The sequence below is a fragment of the Electrona antarctica genome (genome assembly GCF_951216825.1).
Source record: "Electrona antarctica genome assembly, chromosome: 15".
Taxonomy (NCBI): Eukaryota; Metazoa; Chordata; class Actinopteri; order Myctophiformes; family Myctophidae; genus Electrona; species Electrona antarctica.
Genome location: NC_136796.1, coordinates 20,229,902 through 20,251,626, shown reverse-complemented (window position 1 = coordinate 20,251,626; position 21,725 = coordinate 20,229,902). Strand labels below are relative to the sequence as shown.

General features: G+C 43.6%; 1 protein-coding gene across 1 annotated transcript in view; it reads right to left on the bottom strand.

The window, feature by feature from the left end:
* Window positions 1–599: 599 nt before the first annotated feature.
* The window catches only part of znf704 (zinc finger protein 704), a 91,566-nt gene continuing 70,440 nt past the window's right edge, over window positions 600–21,725 (bottom strand). Inside the window, exons 3-9 of the mRNA XM_079522140.1 lie at window positions 12,792–12,895; window positions 10,041–10,351; window positions 8,307–8,407; window positions 4,509–4,845; window positions 2,786–2,911; window positions 2,485–2,576; window positions 600–1,570 (exon numbers count right to left, since the gene is read on the bottom strand). Coding sequence (XP_079378266.1) covers window positions 1,456–1,570; window positions 2,485–2,576; window positions 2,786–2,911; window positions 4,509–4,845; window positions 8,307–8,407; window positions 10,041–10,351; window positions 12,792–12,895 — 1,186 coding nt within the window. The 3' untranslated portion in view covers window positions 600–1,455. The remainder of the gene's footprint in view (window positions 1,571–2,484; window positions 2,577–2,785; window positions 2,912–4,508; window positions 4,846–8,306; window positions 8,408–10,040; window positions 10,352–12,791; window positions 12,896–21,725) is intronic.

Genomic DNA, 21,725 nt, shown 5'->3' with positions numbered 1-21,725 from the left:
CGCACCAAAGCATGTGGCATCCTTCGAGTGACGGAGGTACGAACCAATTGGGCCCCCCCGCCCTCCCCCATCTGCCCTTCCCCTCCACCACCCTGCCACCCCACTCGAACCCTCCGTTAGGCTTGGTGGTGGCTAATGGGGAGTGGCCGAAGACTGATTTAGGAAAAACGGTTGGCGTGGTAGTGGCCAAAGGGTGTTAACAAGTGCTCAGTCACATACAATACAAGTGCCTCAAGTTTGGTTTGGAACCAACCCCCATCCCATGTTAGCTGGCCCATAGGATGGACCGATGGGGTAAACACAAAGTGAGTTTGTTTCGCCAGGTAAGTGTCAACGTTGGGAGGATCGATCGATTGGTGTCCGTCTCTGAATGCTGCCGGCGATTTTACGGCCCGGCCCAAACCGCTTATTGCCCGAGATGCTCACCTTTAACACTCGCACACACACCCACACTCTTAACTTGACAGTTGGTATAGGCAAACAGAGTCCTTTTCGAATGAAAAAGTAGATCAACAGTCGACATGGCACCTTACAAAAAAAAGCAAAAAATACTTTTTTTTGGTTGCAAAGTTGAGTGTTATGAAATACCAGCCATTGAAAATGCTGCCATGCTCAACCATAGCTTTAGCTGCTGGGTCTTTGCTTTATTTAGAATCACATCCCTGATAAAACAAAAACAAAAAACAACTGACAGGATAGAAAAGTGGGATTATAAAACAGCTCATCTTATCTGGTTCTTGTGTTATGTTTTTTTTTGTTTTTTGCATTGATCATTCCATATGGATGTTACACCCTTTCGTCTTTGTCATAGAACTGCATGGATGGAGGAAAGTCCTGAAGGTCAGGATGGTTGATCACTTGGTTGGTAATAAGAAATAAAAAATAAATCTACTTAAAACGAGAGATGAACAACCATGGAAAACAAGGATCATAATCAAATGTGTGTTTATGATGTTTCCAGAATTAAAAAAAGAAAGAAACTGAAAAAAATAGGTAATTATTTTCTTAGATAAAAATCTTACTTCTTCTGGTCCACTTTTTTTGTTTTTGACTTGACGTTCCATAGGAAAAAAAAAACACGACTTTTACAAAACTTAGAAAGACATTTAAACACATAACCCAACATAGAAAAACGACAGGCAGTTATTTGCGTGTCGCTGCGGGTTCGCACTGTCTTTAGCTGCATTAGAGATGCCCTAGTGGAGCGAAACACGGAGGGGTGACGTAGGAACGCAAGAAGATGGGCTCAGACCCGCCAAGGGTCCATTTAGACTCCAGGTGATCCCTGTTCCGCATGGTGATGGGGGTTAACGGGACAGGGGCGTGGGATGTGTGTGTGGAGAGGGGGGGGGGGGGGGGGTTGGTGGGTAGTGATCGTGTTGAGCACGTGAGATGAGCAGAATGAGCGGTCCCCCCCTCCCCTTCTATTCCTCTTGGTGACAAGGTGGTCGGGCCTCAGTCGGTGAATCTCTGGCAGGCTTTCTTCCAGCGACAGGCCGTGCACCACATGTCGCGGTTCTCCATCCCGTACACCTTCCGACACTTCTTCCCCTCGCCACGCACCTTCCGACTGCAGAGAGGGAGAGACGAACAGAAAAAATCAAGTGAGGTTTAAATAAAGAAATGTCACAAATAGGCTATTGACGTTTAAAGTGTTGATCCTGACAATGGTCTTTTTGGTGGTTTGGCGACAGCTAAGAACAGCTATGGTCTTGCCTGTACTAAATTTGTACTTTGCACCAGAGGTGGGAGGTTTTCTAATATTTGCTTTTATCTTTAATTATCGCTTCCTTTCATACATTTTTAAAGTGCACTGTTGCACTTTGAATTTGCTTTTATTCTGTAAAGCACTTGCAGTTGCCCAGGTGTATGGAAGGTGCCTATACATGAAGTTGCCTTGACTTTGCATGACAGCTAATAAAACAGGAGTGGAATACTGTACATCAAATAAAACACTCCTAGTTTAGTTATAATGCATAGCCTAGGCACTGTGCATAAGGTATTCATGTTTATTTAATTTCTTTTTGCTTTTTACACCTTTTTCCTCCCCATCTTTTTCCTCCCCCAACACACGTTTGTTGTTACTGCCGTTATATCATACTAGCTGTCTTCACCTTCCCTCTTTCGAACACAGGCTGGGCCAACTGTGCTCATATGACACTCGGCAAAGCTGGATGCACCTGTGGATTCTAACCCACAGACTCCACGGTATATAGTGGACAGCTGCTTTACAATGTTTCAGGTTGGATGTTACGGTAACTGAGAGAGCTGGTAGCTCTGGGATGAGATTTTTTTTTTTTTAATTTAGTTTGGATGTTATGGTGGGATGCACACGCAGATTAGACACACCAACGGACCGACATGCGGAAACAACGGTCGGACATGCGGTCGGACACGCACTGCTCCCATGCTTGCGGTTAGGTTGTCGGTCTAATGACAGTCGGCCCAATAGTCTAAACTAAAGCCTGCACCCTGTTACAGTACCTGAGAGAGCCGGTAGCTCTGGGAGGAGAGGACAGCACAGCGATGGTCTGGGCCCGCTGCTCGCCGAAGCCCTGGCTCTTACTGGGAGAAACCTGAGGACCAATCACACCAAACACCACGACTCAGCAAACCTCTTTTCTCCATTAAGAATGGAGAACACTAATCTGTGTGCACGTGCGTGCGTGCGTGCGTGCGTGCGTGCATGCGTGCGTGCGTGCGTGCGTGCGTGCGTGCGTGCGTGCGTGCGTGCGTGAGTGCGTGAGTGCGTGCGTGCGTGTGCGTGTGTGTGTGTGTTCCTCACAGAGATTCCGGTGAAGCTGACAGGCGGGGACTGCCATGAGATGCTGAATGTGTTTCCGTTGGTGGGAGTGAAGCTCCCGCCTGCCGAGTCGGTGTTGCTGGATGGGATGGACACTGGAGCTGTCGCCTGCAGGACATGGACCAATGTTACCACAGGCAGAGAAACATTATTCATTATTTTTTTTACATCATGTTCAGGGGTCTGTCAATGTTATCAGGCCAAGTCCCCCTTGAGAGAGAGAGAGGGAGAGAGAGAGAGAGAGAACTTTTGCCTATCGTCAGTGTTGTGTAAATTCACATTTTTGTTTTTTTTGTTCTTTCTTTTTTCTTCTATGAATGCGTTAATGTCATGACGACTTATTGACTGCCAAGGATGACTTTTACGACTTTTGGGGATTTTTATTGATTAAGTTAGATTGCGCTCTTCACCACTGTATGAATAGCTCTCGGGTGCTAGGCGATCGATAAACAGAAAAAGGAACCGGAAGCGAAAATGTCTGCCTCTGTCCACTTCAATGTTATTTATGTTTTTAATCCATTTATCTCCGATTCATTTCCCAGATTGCGTTTTTGATCAAAACATTTATTCAACTCGCCATTACCATTGACTTAGCTGTTGGCGCGGCAGCTAAGTCAATGGGCGCTCTCCATGGTGTTGAACAAAAAAGTACACTTTTTTTAGTGGATTGTTTCCGGGTCATGGGTTTCCGAGTAAAAGCGGCCATGTCTTTCCGGCACCCCAGAGCTCCTATTTTGAAGGACTTCCGGCACTGATTGTGTTAAAGGAACCCCAAATTTCAGCAGCTGTTACAGATTCCTATTAACACAAACTGGATTTCAGTCTTTGTGACATGTGTTACTAAACACCTGTTTGCCTAATGTTCCTGAATAGGAATACCAGTATGACATGTCATGACCTGGCGAAGATGTAATTGACACATCGAAACGTTGTTGCTTTTTACCTGCACCCTGTTACAAATAAAATAAGGGCCTAAATCGTCTGAGCTGGTCCAGTGCCTTCTTGTTCGCGTAGGAATACTAGTATGTTTTCAGTGGTCATGATAATCCAACTGGTTCTTCTCTGATGGACCATATTGAGGTTAACCATAAACTTTATGTTTACACTCAGAAGACGTACTGTGTGCCTGCAGTAGCCCTTACTGTTGTGTGTGTAGTGTGTGCATGTATGTTTGAGAGAGAGAGAGAGAGAGAGAGAGAGAGAGAGAGTTGTGTAGGCATATTGATCCTGATTTAGTTTGTATTGACTTTATCTTATCTTGTGTGTGTGTGTGTGTGTGTGTGTGTGTGTGTGTGTGTGTGTGTGTGTGTGTGTGTGTGTGTGTGTGTGTGTGTGTGTGTGTGTGTGCGTGCGTGTGCGTGTGCGTGTGTGTGTGTGTGTGCGTGCGGTGCGTGCGTGAGATAGCAAGCTGAGGCGTTCAAAAAGATAAAAGCTGTTCATTCCTCTTACTAGCAAATGAAAGTTGCATTTCGATCTTGTGTGGGGATTTGCGTGTGCGTGTGCGTGTGTGTGTGTGTGTGTGTGGTCAAGCGAGACACCAACAGCTCATTGATCCTGAGCAGACATTGACCCACACTTCACCTGATTGACTGGGAGGGGACACAGAATGAGTCACCAGTGTGTGTGTGTGTGTGTGTGTGTGTGTGTGTGTGTGTGTGTGTGTGTGTGTGTGTGTGTGTGTGTGTGTGTGTGTGTGTGTCCTGACCTGGTAGGCGTGGTCTGCATGGATGAGGTAGAGGGCACTGGGCGCAGAGCGGGACAGCGGTGTGCCGCCGTGACCACCGCCTCCGTTGACGATGACGCGTGTCTCCACGGAAGGCGGGAGGGGTGGAGGGCAGGAGGGAGCGGAGGACTGAGACGGGGGAGGAGCAGGAGGCACGGGAGGAAGAGGAGGAGGCACAGGGCAGGAGGAGGAGAGGACGGAGGAAGGGGAGACGGGGGACAGGCTGCTGAGGCCGTCGGCCACAGAGTCCGTGTTGAGCTTGATCTCTGTGTAGTAGAAGTCCTCCTCGCCATCACTGGACTCAGAGTCACAGTTACGCCTAGAGAGAGAATGAATGAATGAATGCCTTTATTGCAGACTCAAGGTCCATAGAAAAACATTCAAAACACAGAATACAATGTTCATGTTAGACAGGCATTTGTGACAGTTATAAATAAAGGCTTTTAAGCCAATGTATCTAGTGCAACTCTTGACAGGGTTATTTATACTGACGATGATGCTATTCACAGACTCATTCAAGCGACACATGAATCTATGAGAGAGAGAGCAGTGTTGATTTTGACAGCAAATTTTGATTACGTTTTAGTCGGTCTTTTGAATAAAATATCATGCAATTTTAGTCGACTAAATCTACATTTATGACCAAACTTGGTCATTGGATTTTTTGTTTTGTTTCTTCATGTCATATGAAAGCAGGGAATCATAGCTTCAAATTGACATATTGGTTGTTCAGTTTGACCCACCAGGTTTGGAGATATGGCGTAATGTCTTACAGAAAAAAAGTGAGTTGATAAAACGGGCTTGAAAGGTTCACTTCTGTGGTCTCTAACATTACACGGTAAGTGGCAGCGGTGGCCGAACGGATTGCGGAGCGGTCTTGATACCGGAAGGTCGCCAGTTCGAATGAGCGGTCCGACACGTTAAAATTACCACCGCTGAAGTGCCCTTGAACAAGGCATTGAACCACTACGATGAAATGTTCTATGAGCAGGGCCTGGCTGGAAACAAGTTCTTGAGCTTAGCCCAGATACCCTGGGTAAATATAGTATTCATTTCATTTCATTTCACACGTAGCTACATGTTTAAGCATTAATTTCATATTTACATGTCGATTTCAGCTCTGACATTTATTTCAGAAAGAAAAAAATAAGGTTTTTCTCCTATCCTGAACAGTTAAGTCTTGCCGCCATGTCTCTGTATCAAAAAGAGTCACATTTGACTAAAATGTATTTTGGCAGGCCTTGATGGCGTTGTGATGCTTTTACACTTGGCTGCATGCTGTAGCCTAAATCTCTGATATACACCCGAGTGAAATTGTCAATATATTTATTATTAGTAATCATAGCTTAGTTTTTATTTAGTTTTTATTACGTTTGTCAGTGGAAAAAAGGTAGTCGACGAACATTTTTCGTCATAGTATTAGTCAACAAAATCAACAGCGAGAGAGAGAGAGAGATATGTTGGCGCAGTCGTTCTCAACCTGTTTCAATATCGGGGGGGGGAGGATACTTTCATATGAATTACACCCACGGTGTTTTAGCTAATCACTGCACTCTGAAACACAGTCACGCTTAATTGCATCATGGGATAAAGATAGGGAGAGGATGGTATCTTGATCGTTCAATCAATCAATTAAGCAATCAAGAAGAAGGGGAGGATGGAAGCAAAGAAGATAGAAATGAATGGAGGTAGAAATGAATGGAGGAAGGAAGGAAGGAAGGAAGGAAGGAAGGAAGGAAGGAAGGAAGGAAGGAAGGAACAATGAACTTGAGGATTGATGGAGAGAATAAAATAATCAACAGCGCAACAATCAGTCCATCACAACGTTTATGAAGTAACGGAAAGTGTTCTCAACCTTTTCAGGCTGTGATCCCCCAGAATCATCCTATTTGAACTGGTGACCACCCCCCCCCCCCCCCCACCCTGACTAGAATCCGCCCTCCGCCTGGTTCTGCTCGAGGGTTCTTCACGCCCACCACATATCCCATTTGCAAGCACCACATGCAGGTCTGCTTTAACTCTTATTTCTTTGAAATGTTTGCCGCTGCCATTCATTGATTCTTCTGCATTGTAAGTTTTATGTTTTGCTTCTTTTGTTTTTATTGCGAACGAAGTGAGCACTAACTATAGAAGCTGGCCAAAACTGTCTGTCTGTCTGTCTGTCTGTGTCTGTGTGTCACACTGTAACACCACCCGCCCGCCACCAGAGGGCAACTGAAATTGGAACGACGTGTGTGTGTGTGTGTGTCAGACTGCCACAACAGCTTTGTTCCTAATGTCCTTTTACAATGAGTTTCCTTTTCTTAATGTTTTGTGTGAAGTACACTGAATTGCCTTGTTGTTGAAATGTGCTATACAAATGAACCTGCCTTGCCTAAAGGGGAGTTTTTCCTTGCTTACTGTCACCAAATGCTTGCTCAGTGGGGAAATGGTGGGCCTCTGCTCTAAGTTCCTTGTGAGTTTGGCACTAAAATAACATTTAAGGACCCCAACATATGGTATTGGTATTTGATGAAAAACAGAAAAAACAACAACAATCTCCGTACCCGGCCTTCAGCCTAGCGGATATCAATATGATAAATTAAGGAAATGAAACACAAGGTGAGGGGGGGAGGGGGGGGGGGGGAAGAGAGAGAGAGAGAGATGAAAGGCAGCAGCAAACAAAATCAAATATGGTCAATATGTGTTGCTTATTCCCAATTTAATCGTCATGGCCCGAAGGCAAGAGTCTATTAAATCACAAGGTGTATCACAGCTGCTCAATGCGTGCGTGCGTGCGTGGCACTGCGTGTGCGTGCGTGCGTGCGTGCGTGCGTGCGTGCGTGCGTGCGTGCGTGCGTGCGTGCGTGCGTGCGTGCGTGCGTGCGTTGAGCTCCAAGCTTATATAAGCCATCATTTACACAGACAGGCTAGTATTATACCCATCAACTTTACTGCTCTCGTGTGCACTGAGAACAACCACCAACTACAACTTTCACTGTAATTTCACTTTTGAAGTAACGGCCAAAACCTCATTGTTCCCAGAGGGGGTCATTCGGTCACTAACAGGAGGGCGGTGTAGGACATAATTTAGATCTGCAATAGATCAAGAAATAATTAGTAACAGAATGAGTTTTGTGACCCATGGACCGAGGCCTTAATTGTTACTTTGTCATATCATTGCTGTCGGGCAGAAACCTCTTATGTCCATATTTTAACTTTCTTTTGTGTTTTTTCGTAAAAAATGCCCTACTTGATCATACTACAGCGTCACAGAAAAGCATCAAAAGTAGCAGATGCGCTTGTAGATCCACAACTGGCTAAGGGTCATATCGCCAAATTACGAGCTGAAGGTGATGGAATGACTCGGAGTAGAACCGCTGCTCCTTCGCCTGGAAAGGAGTCAGCTGAGGTGCTTCGGGCATCTGGTTAGGATGCCTCTCGGGCGCCTCCCTAGGGAGGTCCTCGACACACATCCCACTGGGAGGAGACCCCGGGGCAGACCAAGGCGCAGTTGGAGGAAATACATCGACTCACAGGCCTTGGAATGTCTCGGAATCCCCCAGGAGGAAGTCACTAATGTTGCTCTGGAGAGGGAAGTCTGGAGCACTCTGGTGGAGCTGTTGCCCCCGCGACCCGACTACGGATAAGCGGTTGAAGATGGATGGATGGAAGGTGATGGAATGCCATTCAGTTGAGCAAAACATGTCGCTGATAATCTAGCTTCAGGTCGAAAGTTTGAGTGGTTTATCTCTCTGTGAAAAAGACTATTATTGCTAACTCATTGTGCGTGTGACTTACCCCAGGTGAGCAGTGCGGATGTGTCTCTGTATGCCGGCAGCAGTACTCAGCACCTTGCCACAGTTCTTCCACAGACACTTAAACATCACCTTCATGGAGTTCTACACACACACACACACACACACACACACACACACACACACACACACACACACACACACACACACACACACACACACACACACACACACACACACACACACACACACACACACACACACACACACACACACACACACACACACACACACACAGTAGGGTAAGAGAACACAGCAAACATTGTCCTTCTTAAAGTGCAGAGGGTATTCAACGGAGAGACGGAGACAGTGTAGGAGAGACACAGACAGTAGGATTTGTTATATATATAAATATATATATTTTTATATATCTCATTCCTTCCCACAAGAATGTCTCACATGTTTTGTCTTTTTTTTTGCAGGCCAATGTATGTGTTTATGCACACAACCATAATCCCTCCCCTGTGTATTGTTTTGTCTTTAGGTGACAAAAGCCTGTGTGTGTGTGTGTGTGTGTGTGTGTGTGTGTGTGTGTGTGTGTGTGTGTGTGTGTGTGTGTGTGTGTGTGTGTGTGTGTGTGTGTGTGTGTGTGTGTGTGTGTGTGTGTGTGTGTGTGTGTGTGTGTGTGTGTGTGTGTGTGTGTGTGTGTGTGTGTGTGTGTGTGTGCGGCAACACTCATTATTCCCTGTTAATTGGCATTCTGACACATTGGTGACCAAGCCTGGAATCGAACCTGGGGCAATTGGGAACTCCTGTCCCTAATTACAATGGTCCTGCTTTAAACTGGTGGATACTGGAAACGCAGAACCGTTTGATGACGGTTCAAAGAAAGAATCAAGGTTCCAAGACTCTAGAACGTAGAAAGTTCTAAATCAAAGTGCTTTTGGTGGAAAGGCCGGTTGGCTCTGTGGACATGGTCCTTAATTCATTATGAGGGATAAATATTTCAGGAAGAGGACTAGAAGATACTGTAAAGGAGAGAGAAAGGACAGAGTAGATCCTTTCCTCTCTGTGTCAATAACCACTGACAGATGGTTAAGAGCGTTATGGATATGACAGGCACTGCAGAATGAGGACTATATTATAAATGTGTGTGTGTATGTCCTGTTATGGATATGACAGGCACTGCAGAATGAGGACTATATTATAAATGTGTGTGTGTATGTCCTGTTATGGATATGACAGGCACTGCAGAATGAGGACTATATTATAAATGTGTGTGTGTATGTCCTGTAAGTGTCAGAGACAGAAAGCGTGACAGGAGTGCAGAGCCAAGTGCCACATTCAACTATCTAGACAAGTACACGGAAATAATAAATAATGACTGTTTAACATAATAGTTTTTATGGCATTTCTGCATCATTACTACTGTATATGAGAGAGAGAGAGAGAGAGAGATAGAGAGAGAGAGAGAGAATGTACCGGTAAAGTACCAAAAGTAGAAAGTACCCAAATTATTAAAATGTATAAATATCAAGCTCACAATGCGTCGATGTAACACATTGTGAGCTTGTAGATCGACTATTTTCAAATTGTCTATAGGGCTGAAGTGGGTAATGTATGTTTAGTGGAAGGAGGTAGGGCCCGCACACCGACTGGTCCTCCCTTAAGCCAGCCTGCTTCATATCTCTCAGAGCCAAGGGGTTCTTGGCCTGAAAAACATTGAAGATCTAAACGGATCTACGTTGATCTCCATCCAGGTACAGTAGTGACTGACCTTGCGCTTTCGTGGGATGGGCTCGTCAAAGAGCAGGCTGCTGCCGTCCTGCTCCTCCAGGCTGGGGTCCTCGGGCCCACCCCCTCCTCCTCCTCCTCCGCCCGCGGGACCCCCCGGCCCCGTGCTGCCCAGGCTGGGCATGCGGAAGGGCTTGAAGCTGTCGGCGGAGAGCGGCGGCGAAGGCGTGGAAGGGTTGGACTGGTCGCTGGGCGCCGACCAGCTCCAGTAGCCCCCCGACGAGCTGTAGCTGGACGGGGTGAAGGGACCGCCCGCCGCCGAGCTGCTGTCCTTCCACGAGCCACTCAGACCCTCTGGATGGGAGGTGGAGAGACAAAAGACAGAGGGGAGAGAGAGAGCGGAGAGCGAGAGAGAGCGGAGAGACACAGAGCGAGGGGGGGTAGTGAGTGAGAGTGAAATACCGTAAAAAGCGGAGAGAGGGAGAGATGGAGAAAGAAGTGTCTTGTCATGACTTAAAACTTTTTTGGGGGGTGGGGGTGGTTACATTCAATGACATTCCTTGCCACTGTTTGCAGTGCAGATAATAGATAATGAAATAACTAAAGATACCCATTCAGGATGCAGGATAAAGAAGTGAAATTGTGATAGCACAAAAACGAAACATTAAGTGCAAAATTGGAACTGAACTCGATCAAATTGAAGCCGATAAATTATCTTTTCTTCCCCTTTTTGGATAAAATTGGAGAGACTTGGAGACCCCGGTTACTAAACACTGTGGTGATGATTACTATCACAATATAGAGCTTAAACTATAAACAACCTCTTTATGCCTTTTTCATAGTTCATATGAAAATTGTTCACAACTCAAAGAGTGTGAGGGGGACCTGCAAGCTCAGAGATTGTAGATCTGCCATTTCTGGAAAAGATATTTGGCCGAGGATGAGACTGACAGTAATCATCGGAGTGTTTGATCAGTAACAGGGGTCATCTTTTCCATTTGATCCAATAAGGTGAGAGAACTCCACAAAGATATTTTATCAGCTTCAATTTGATCGAGTTCAGTTCCAATTGTGTTCATGTTTTGTTTTTGTTGCATCGCTTCCAATATCGCTTGTTTAGCCTGCGCTAAATGCTACAACAACTTCACATATTTCTTCTGTCAAGTGTTGCCTTTGGAAGTTTCCAACAAGTCTAAAACCACAGTCTAAATCCACACTTTTAATTACTTTTAATGAACAGAAAGACAAGCATGGTTTCATTTCAGTTATCTTTATTGGAACATTAGATGCAGATTTAACAACTTGGACTCCAGCATCCATATTCCGGGGGGAGCACCAGCCCCAAATTGCTGATCTACAAGCTTGTTGTGAGCTAGAGTGGAGATTTTCACAAGTGGTTAAACATAAAATAATTTGTTTAATTTACTAATTTGTCTACTAGGCTACTCACCATACAAGACAAAATGTTTGGAAGGGCAACGCCCACAATTCCCCCACATAAATAGGATTGGTGGTGTCATGTATGACATCACTGGGCCAAACCAAGTGAAGGGGGTTTCATTTCTCTGGTGGATATTTATTTTTGTTTGACACATTCTAAAGTAATGTTTGATGATTGCTTATAGACAGCCATTCAGATGTGCACAGAGCTTGTATATGAATCCAAGAATGTTCAAAGTGCATCATGGTTAGCAGGTATTTAGTTCTAGCTGTGAATTGAACACCCTATATAAGATATTAATAAATTAGAGCATATCCGTGGTCATAAGGCCAGGAAATATAATTAACAATAAGATTCAAGATTGCTTTATTTGTCAAAAAAAGAAAAAAATTAAAGAAAAAAAGCAATCTTGAATCTCATTGGTAATTATATTAATTAACTATAAGAAGTATTTTTAGGGGAACAATTAAACACATAAAATATTGTTTACTAATAATACATGAAATATTGTTTAATTTGTTATTTCCTGTCAAACGAAAACATGATGTGCCCACAAACATGGGTAAATTATCCTTCAAAAAAGTGTGTAAAGAAATGCGAATCACTGGCGTCCTTAAAAACAGACCTGAAAGTCCACCGTTCAGCAGGCCAAGAGGGACATGACTCTGATCGCTCCTCCCTTAGTCAAGTGACTACCCCTCACCTCTTTATAACCCCCTTCCTTTTTCCCCAACCTGTACATGTCTTTTTAATTATTTCATTGTGTTGATTTGAATTTAGTTGTTATTTGTCAAGTCATGACTGTACTCTGTACTGTTTACATTTCTGCCTAATAAAGTATTCAATCAATCAATCAATGGATGGAATTGTGGACAATATCTTATCCAACGACAACAAAATAAGTCTTGGTTCCGACTTCCGAGAGGCTATATCTTGGTGGTCCGTATACGTGGCTCAAAGAAACAAAGCTATGATGACTAAACTAAGACTAAATATATTGACAATTTCGTCAACAAATAAAAACTAGACAAAAATGTTAGGAAGAGACTAGTGGACAAGAGATCCAGTATAAGTAAAAGACAAGTAATTTTACACTTGGTTGCAAGCTGAAAATTGCCGATCTACTTGTAGATCGGCTATTTTCAGCATTAAAATCAGCCATTACATCAAGGCCCGCCAAAATACATTTAATTCGACTAAATCAACTGTAGATATTTAGTCGACCAAAACTAGACTAACACTAAAACATAAAAAAACATAAAATGCGACTAAAACTAAATGAAAACCATTCAAATGACTAAAATGACTAAAACAAAAAATCTAAATTTGCTGTCAAAATAGACACTGACTCACCGCTGACTTTGACGGGCGGGCTGCGGACCAGCGGGCTGGTGGAGAGGCTGGTCAGCACCATGGCTGCCGTCACCTTGTCCATGTCCGCCTCTGCCTCCGAGCGCCTGGACAGAAACACAACAAGAAGAGAGAGACATCACGTCACCACCATTTGTTAATTTCAAGGACATGCACCCCCAACTTAACCTGACTCCGCCAGATTGTGGCAGTATTGAGTTCACAAGTTCCCTCCCACTGCCTGCATCTGGTCTCTCTCAAGCAGAAACGATGAACCGAAGCAGCGGGACAAAACATCTGATATCTCCATAGTAATTTCAAGTTGTAGTCTTGTTAGGTTGCGTTTACATTTTGCGCTGTGGCACAGCTTCAATATGTCACCAGTCTCACGTTGATCCCGCCTCTAGCGGCCGCATACTTAAATTTGTTTTATCAATTAGGCCTAGACACACACTATGAAGCGTTGATTTCATCGAGGTCGCTCAATGGTCACTAAGTTGATGACTGGGTCAATCAGTAGCCTACTGGAGACTCCAGCGGTCATCAAATTATTGGCTCAGGAATGCAACAAAAACAACACAATCTCCATGAATTGAAGCAGTGGTTCCCAAAGTGGGGTCAGGGGACCCCCAGGGGTCCTTGAGGGAGTTCCAGAGGGGTCCACACTCCACAGCTAAATGATAGTTTATAACCAAATGGACCCTTATGGGTCTGTAACTCTGAGAGTGTGCATATTGAATCAAATGGACCCTCACGGGTCCATTTGGTTCCATTTGTACACATGAGTTAAATTAACATTGATTTCACAATCCCAGAGATAGAAATGCTGTTAAAATGGGCGTCCGTAGCTTAATGCATGTCAAACTGGGGGTCCTTGAAATGAAAACGGTTGAAAGTGACTGCTAGAGCCGGACAAATGAGGGTCCGCAAGCTAATAAATGTCAATTTGGAGGTCCTTGACATGAAAAAAGTTTGGGAAACGCTGAATTGAAGGCTTCATGAGGCGTGTAATTGAATTGATAGAAAATAAGTAGGTTTTGGGTGAACTACACTTGACAGTGTACACATTTGTATTGTGTCAGAGTTACAGACCTGAAGAGGCCATTTAGAACCCTCCACGCTGAGAGTACCTCAAACCCAATATGAGAACCGCTGCATTAGACCACAGACAGGAGTCCTGAGAGTGTTATTGATTGAATACTTTATTAGTCACAAAATGAAACAGCACGGAGGTACAGTAAAACAGGCTAAAAGGATAACACAACAAACAACAACAACTGATGGGGACTTGTTTTCATTGTGGCCCTGTGTATTCAATTCATCAAAAAAAGCGCAAATAACATGCATTTTAAAACTGCTTTTAATATTTAATATCATATTGTCTATGTCCCTCAAAGTTATTTCTAATGGTTTGAGCCTCAATCACCACTCTGATATAACCAGTCCTTGTCATTTCTTTCTGGACTTTGAAAGCAGTTTTAGCTGCAGTACCACAATGTCCTGAGGTGGTGGGGGTGCTGATATGCAGATTATTTAATATTTGAGTCATTATAATACTGATGCTAGATACAACCAGGCTTGTTTCCATTCCATGCCAGCTTGGAAAATCAACAATGGTGGACATTGTAAACAAAGTGGAAATGCAAATTTGGAACTGAAGACTAAAGAAGAGGAGGAATTATACAAAGTAGGGTGACATTGATGACATCACGATGAGACCAAAATCAGTTGAGCTGTTCCTGAGAGCAATTTCCATTAAAGCACCTATATGATATGAAAGCCTGATTGTTCAAAATTGGTTATTTGTGGGGATAGAAAACACATATGGGAGCCCCAAAAACACAAAAGTGTTTTATGTTATAGGTCCTTTAATACAGTATCACAATCGGCGGCAGTGTATGACCCATCATTTCAATGGGAATTAATATCGAACTCCACTTTTCCTGATACAGTAGATGCTTTTTTAACTTGCCCATCTCTTGTGTACATTGCCATAGTGCATTGTATTTCTTGATGACCTGCATTGTTGTGTTCATTTTGTATGTGTTGATGAAGTGAATATAGCACCACAGTGGAAACAAGTCTCCAGGACCTAAATATGGAGGTTTCTGTCCGACAGCAATGAAATGTACTTAATTACTTTCCAGCTCTACTGTACATTTATTGGAGGGTTTAAGCATTATGTTATGCTTTAGCTATTGAAAAATAGCAGATCTACAAGCTCATAGCGCGGCACCGAGTGCCGCGCTACGAGCTTGTAGGTCTGCTATTTTTGAAAAATCCCATATTTTCAGATGGGGATCGGCGGCCAAATGCAGATATTTGTCCTTGACATGAAAATGTTTGAGAACCACCGACATAGAAACACAGATTTTTCAGAAAACTGTCATGATTTAGAAGACATTTTGGACAATCGTCCTCAGGTCTAAATGGGTTTAAAGCACTCCAAGGGACGCATGGACAGAATGGACAGGGTGTGGAATCTTGGCCAACAGAATGAGGTCAGGGGTTTACGTGGTCTAACGGCACCATGCAGAGGAATGTGATGTTATCGACAGCCAACGATCCATATTTGACAAGCTGCAGCACGCTCAACATCCCTGCCATTTGTCTCTGCTAATTGGTGTGAAAGGGAAGAAAGATGGCTGTGTTAATCCTGCGGCGTGTGTGTTAATCCTGTGGCATGTATAGTTGTACTCCCCAGAGGACCAAACCTCCCTGACTGCCGCACGCACGCCACATGCACGCACGCATGCACAAACACACACAATGTTGAGGTATTTTTTTACCTTACTGAAGTGCAGTATTTACAATTTTCAATACATTCTTCTTTACTTCTATGCCACTACATCTCTGAGGCAAATATGCTACTTTTACTCTGCTACAATTATTTGAAAACGAATCCTGAAAACTTGTGAAATGGCACATGTTGCATAATGCATACGAGTACTTTTACTTTTGGTACTTTAAGTATATTTGGATGTGTGCATGTGTTTGTTCCGACGTACTAACAGTCCAACAGGCATTGGTCCGACACCCCAAACCCTACGACGTACTAACAGTCCAACAGGCATTAGTCCGACACCCCAAACCCTACGACGTACTAACAGTCCAACAGGCATTAGTCCGACACCCCAAACCCTACGACGTACTAACAGTCCAACAGGCATTAGTCCGACACCCCAAACCCTACGACGTACTAACAGTCCAACAGGCATTAGTCCGACACCCCAAACCCTACGACGTACTAACAGTCCAACAGGCATTAGTCCAACACCCCAAACCCTACGACGTACTAACAGTCCAACAGGCATTAGTCCGACACCCCAAACCCTACGACGTACTAACAGTCCAACAGGCATTAGTCCGACACCCCAAACCCTACGACGTACTAACAGTCCAACAGGCATTAGTCCGACACCCCAAAACCTAACAGGAAAGCAACGGGTGAGTTTTAACCGGCAATGCATTTCGGGACCCAAGGGTGAGTTTTCAGTTTACAGTCTCCAGCTGTCGGGAGGTGTGAAACTTCACTGCTTGCGGGGGGAGAAAGGGTGACGGCGGTCATTTGGGCGAAAAAGAGCAGACCTACTAGGTATAAGTATGCCTAAAATCATATTTACAAAACGTTTCAGATGGAAAAAAAACAGAGATGATTTGAATCGAATATTTAGAAAAAGTCATGCAAGGGGAACTTTCTCAGAACTTCTTGGGCAAAGAAAATCCACTTCAAAATCTCAAAATCGGTAAGACTGACCGCTTAGACGTGCTGTTAAACAACCACGCATGTGTCGGACTAATGCCTGTCGGACGGTTAGTACGTCAGCCCCCACAGGGCTAAATTATAATTGTGACTCAGGCTGGGAAAAAGTGCCTCAATTCGCCAATAGTGAAACGGCAGAAAATGAGAACATAAGTTCGATTTAGTTTTTGTGTTTCGTTTTTTTTTCTTTCTCCATATTAACACAGTTCGGATGTTGAAGAAGGTTTTCATTCCAACAGATAGCTGTTTTAGAGTCATTAAATGCAATAAATGGTTACATTTATATGTCAAAGTAGGCTTGTTTTTCGCTAACCTTTCTCTGTGTTTTGGGGCGGAGATGTGCATGCAGGCTGCACGGGATTTTGTGATTAGCAAAAAACTGAAAAATGACCAATGCCCACATGCGGCACAAAGCACTGTAGCCAGTCACATTTTGGTCCAATCCTTTTCCCTCTACACACCTGAAAATAGCCAATGTACAAGCTCACAGAAGTATAATCTAAATCCACAAATAAAAGTACATTGTAACTAAAGGTTTCAATTGATTGCAGTGAAGTAAAACATGCAATATTTGCATTAAAACAAATATATATACTCAAATTATACAGTAAGCAAGTCAATGTTCTTAATTATGTTCTACCACTGTCAAGTCCAAGTTGATTTCCTGTCAACTAGGTATTTGCAAACACTTTCACGGAAAATAAACCCATTTAGACCAATTTGTAATATTTGTGTTGTCAATGTGAAAAGGTCTACTGTCTCCGGTAAGATCTCCTAACACCTGTAATGAGGAGAGACAAATACCCACTCTCTAAAGAAAAGGATTCTCTGCCTTTGATTTATCCTGGAATTAGTGTTGCCAACCAGAACTTGAAATACAGAATTGTCCTTTTTTTGCGTAATTAAAAGACATGTCCTTGAACTGATAAAGGGACACACTTTGTTCCTTGTTTTTGGGAATGGCAAAAGTTCAAACAGCTCATATACATGTACTAAAATACAGGTTGTAACCACTTAAGATTGAGGTAGGTAGGTATAGGGAGGGAAGGAGGGAGGAAGGTAGGTAGGGAGTTACTGTAGGTAGGTAGGTAGGTAGGTAGGTAGGTAGGTAGGTAGGTAGGTATGGAGGGACGGAGGTAGGTACTGAAGGTAGGTAGGTAGGTAGGAGGTAGGTGGGTAGGTAGGTAGGTAGGTAGGTAGGTAGGTCTACGCCAAATGTATTTGCCCAAAATAGCCGATCTACAAGCTCACAACACGTCACAAGTGATCTTTTATATCGGCTATTTTTGTCTGATGTCCCCCACCCCAGAATGTGGATGCTGAATAGCAACATACTCTCTAAAGAAAAGGGTTCTCTGGCTTTGATTTGCCCTAGAATCCATTTGGACTCCTCAGTGGTCTGTGGTCACATTCATACCATTATCACCAGACAATGAATCATTCACACAGCATCATTTCACCTGAAAAAAGGAGTCTCAAATTATTGAAGCCAATGAAGCCATGACCTAAACTAAAGTCATAACAATGAGGAGACACAGACGGACACAGAGCACCATGAGACAGACAGAGAGAGAGAGACACAGACAGAGAGAGAGAGAGAGAGAGAGAGAGAGAGAGAGAGAGAGAGAGAGACAGATGGATAAATAGATAGCACAGAGGCTAACAAAGAAACTTCCTCTCGGCCTCCATTAAGACCAGCAGCGTCTTAATTTACGATCCTCTCTCCCCTGTCGTAGAATATGATGTCATTACAGCGTCCACATAAATCACCGCCACGCCTCCGCCTGCACTCAACCGTCACCGTTACCCAGAACCCCCTCCTTCCCCCCCCCCCGCAGCCTCGTAAAAAAACACACTTCTTGGTCACCTTGGGAGGCCGCCGTGTGACAAAGAGATGTTATCGTCGTCGTAGTTACAGTGACAGGCGGTAATAGTAGAGTGGCTTATTGTCGGTACCAGCCGGTAACACACGGGAGTCTGGAGGAGCGCCACACCTACCATCAGCTCCCACTGCTTACCGCACAACTTGCCGCACCCACGCTGTGCTACTCAGACATTGAGTTGGCGGTGCCCGGGATCGAACTCATGAACTTGTGGTCCAAAGGCGAGAGCTCTACCGACTGAGCTACTTTGACATTATGAAGTGCAGTGGTGGACAATAACTAAGTACATTTAATTGAATAGTGTACATTTTTTGAGTATTTATTAAGTACGTTTCTGGATTTTTTTTTATTGTACTTTTTACTTGGAAGGGACTATATTGTTACCCAAACTTACACAAAGCAAAGACATTATGATTTCACCTCTTAAAGGGACACTTCACCCTTTTTGCAAAATAATTAGGTATATGTTAATGACATTTAGAAGATTTAGAACACTTTCCTGGGGGTCTTTATGTGTGTAATATGTGGTTTTAGATATTTTAGATTTTTGCAGTGAGCCCAGTGTCTCTGATGTCATGGACACTGGGCCCACTTCCTTCCTGGACTACAATTCCCATAATGCTTTGGTGCACTGCCCCTCCTTGTGGATAGGGGGAGGGCTGTCTTACTGAGACAACATGTAGTCCAGGAAGTAAGTGAGCCCATGCAGTGTCCATGACATCAGAGACACTGGGCGCACTGCTAAAATCTAAAATATCTAAAACCAAAGACCCCCAGGAAAGTGTTCTAAATCTTCTAAACGCCATTGACATATATTTTTTTGCAAAAAAGGGTGAAGTGTCCCTTTAAGCCCTATTTCAAATACTGTGAAAAGGGCTGATATACAAGCTCCCCAACGAGTTTGTAGATCTGCTCTTTTCACAAGTGTGACCTTGTCATGCGGCTGAGCAAAAGTTTAGTCATAAATCTGTAGCAGGAAGGCATTACGGAGGAAAGCCGTAATTGAGATATGATGTATGGACTGAAATAAATAAATGGAAGAAGGGATGAGACGGGGTGGGAGGGGAACGTGTAAAGTCCCAAATCGCATTTGTCATTAGTGCTCTTATCAAACCTCGTTTCGGCCCGAGTGCTTATTATGGTGAAGTAATTAAGACGATGTGAGGGTGTGTGTGTGTGTGTGTGTGTGTGTGTGTGTGTGTGTGCGTGCGTGCGTGCGTGCGTGCGTGCGTGTGTGTTTGACATGGTAAACTGTACATGATACATGTGACACAGGAGACTTAAGCCGGGGATGGCTAATGGATTGGTAAGTGAATTATGACAAATGGGTTTCATATATTTCCTATATTTCTTGTCTGTGTGTGTGTGTGTGTGTGTGTGTGTGTGTGTGTGTGTGTGTGTGTGTGTGTGTGCGCGCACACGCACGCGCGTGCACGCAAATACGTTTGTAGGCCCCAATGCTCTCGCTTTTGCTAACTTGCAACAAACACCTCCATACGCACGCCACGAACATTGCCAGTCCTGTGAGTATAAAACGACACAGGGATTATTAGCGAAGAACTCGTTTACGTACAGGAAATGGCAGGAAATTAAGCAGTGGCGGTTTTCATTAACTCGTGCCGAGCATTCATAAAGATTGCAATAAATTGACGACCTCTTTGGGGTACAGCGTATATACGATATATTATTCATCAGTGTTAATGTAGGACATATTTCTTGCGGGAAAATATCATTAGACTAATTATTTAGGCTGTGATCTTCAAAAGAAAAGTGGGTTTCAATACCCAGGGTACATTTAACCAAGCGCTGTACTTAAGTACAATTTTGAGGTATTGTTGGTTGACTAGAGTATTTCTAATTTGCAATACCTTTACTTCTACTCATCTCAGAGGCAAATACTGTACTTTTAGCCCACTACAATTTTTCCAGTTTTTCATGTGTCTATGAGGTGAAAGCACTTCATTAAACACCCTGGATTCGTTTTTATGTGCAATGGTGTATTAACTTTGTATTTAGGGTTTCTTCCTGGAGGCTGAACCCTTGACAGTCAAACGGGCCAATGAAATAAACAGTAATATAGTGACACCACACTATCAGCCCCTCCCCTAACCCCTCCCCCTTTATCCTACAACTACAGCTGTGGGTGCGGCTTCAGTTCAGGTGTATCACCATAGATATATATAAACACTAGATGGCTCAAGGCGGAGTTTCTGACGTCGTTCACCCGGCAGCCATCTTACAACGGGGATACAGTACAGTATGTTCAATGGCAGCTCAAACAGAAACAGTCATAACTCGCTCAAATCTTGACGGATTTACAAACGGGTTGGTTTATTACAAACGTTGTCAACGTGGCTATGATTCAGGACGCTTATCTGCTTAATTTATTTATTTTATATGAACGTCGTATAAAAGCATATAAGTATGCGGACGTCTCTGACGTTTATAACAAACCAAACCGTTTGAAAATCGGTTGAAAATTGAGCAAGTTATGGTCATTTAAGAGTACATGCCCCATAGACCCAATGTTATGTGTCCCGAGGTAAGATGGCCGCCACGTAACGACGTCGCTCTCCATTGGCCAACAGCGCGGGTGAGCTATCTAGAGTTTATATATATCTATGTGTATCACCACCCATCACCACTCACCAGGCAAACCAGGCATACTTAATGAACTGGTGGGCGTGTCCACATGAAAGCATGATTTTAACAAATACTGTACACTTTTTGGAAAAAGTTCTTCCCCCTTATATTATAATAATACCTGATGGAAAAAAATCGTGGCACTCCATCTTTAAATTACTAATTACTTTGTAGATTTTGAATTTAGTTTTTTACAAAACATACATTGACCTATGGTATATACTGTATTTATATACTGTACTGTATTTTGGCAGTTTAAAAATAGTCGATCTACAAACTCACAACGTGGCACAAAGCGTTGTGTAGTGAGCTTGTAGATCGGCAATTTTCAATGGATTTTTGGAAACGTATGAAATGGGGCATTCTGCATATATGAGCAGTTTTACTTGCAGTACTTTAAGTACATTTTGATGCCAATACTTTTGTACTTGTACTCAAGTCAAAGTTCAATGCAGGACTTTTTGCGACCGAGTATTCTTTGTATACTGCGGTACTGATAGTAAGTACTTCTTATACTGGTTTGTCTGGAATTCTGACATGTTGTGTAAACCAGTGGTTCCCAAAGTGGGGTCCTTGAGGGAGTTCCAGGGGGTCCCCAGCTAAATGATAGTTTGGAACCAAATGGACCCTTATGGGTCTGTAACTCTG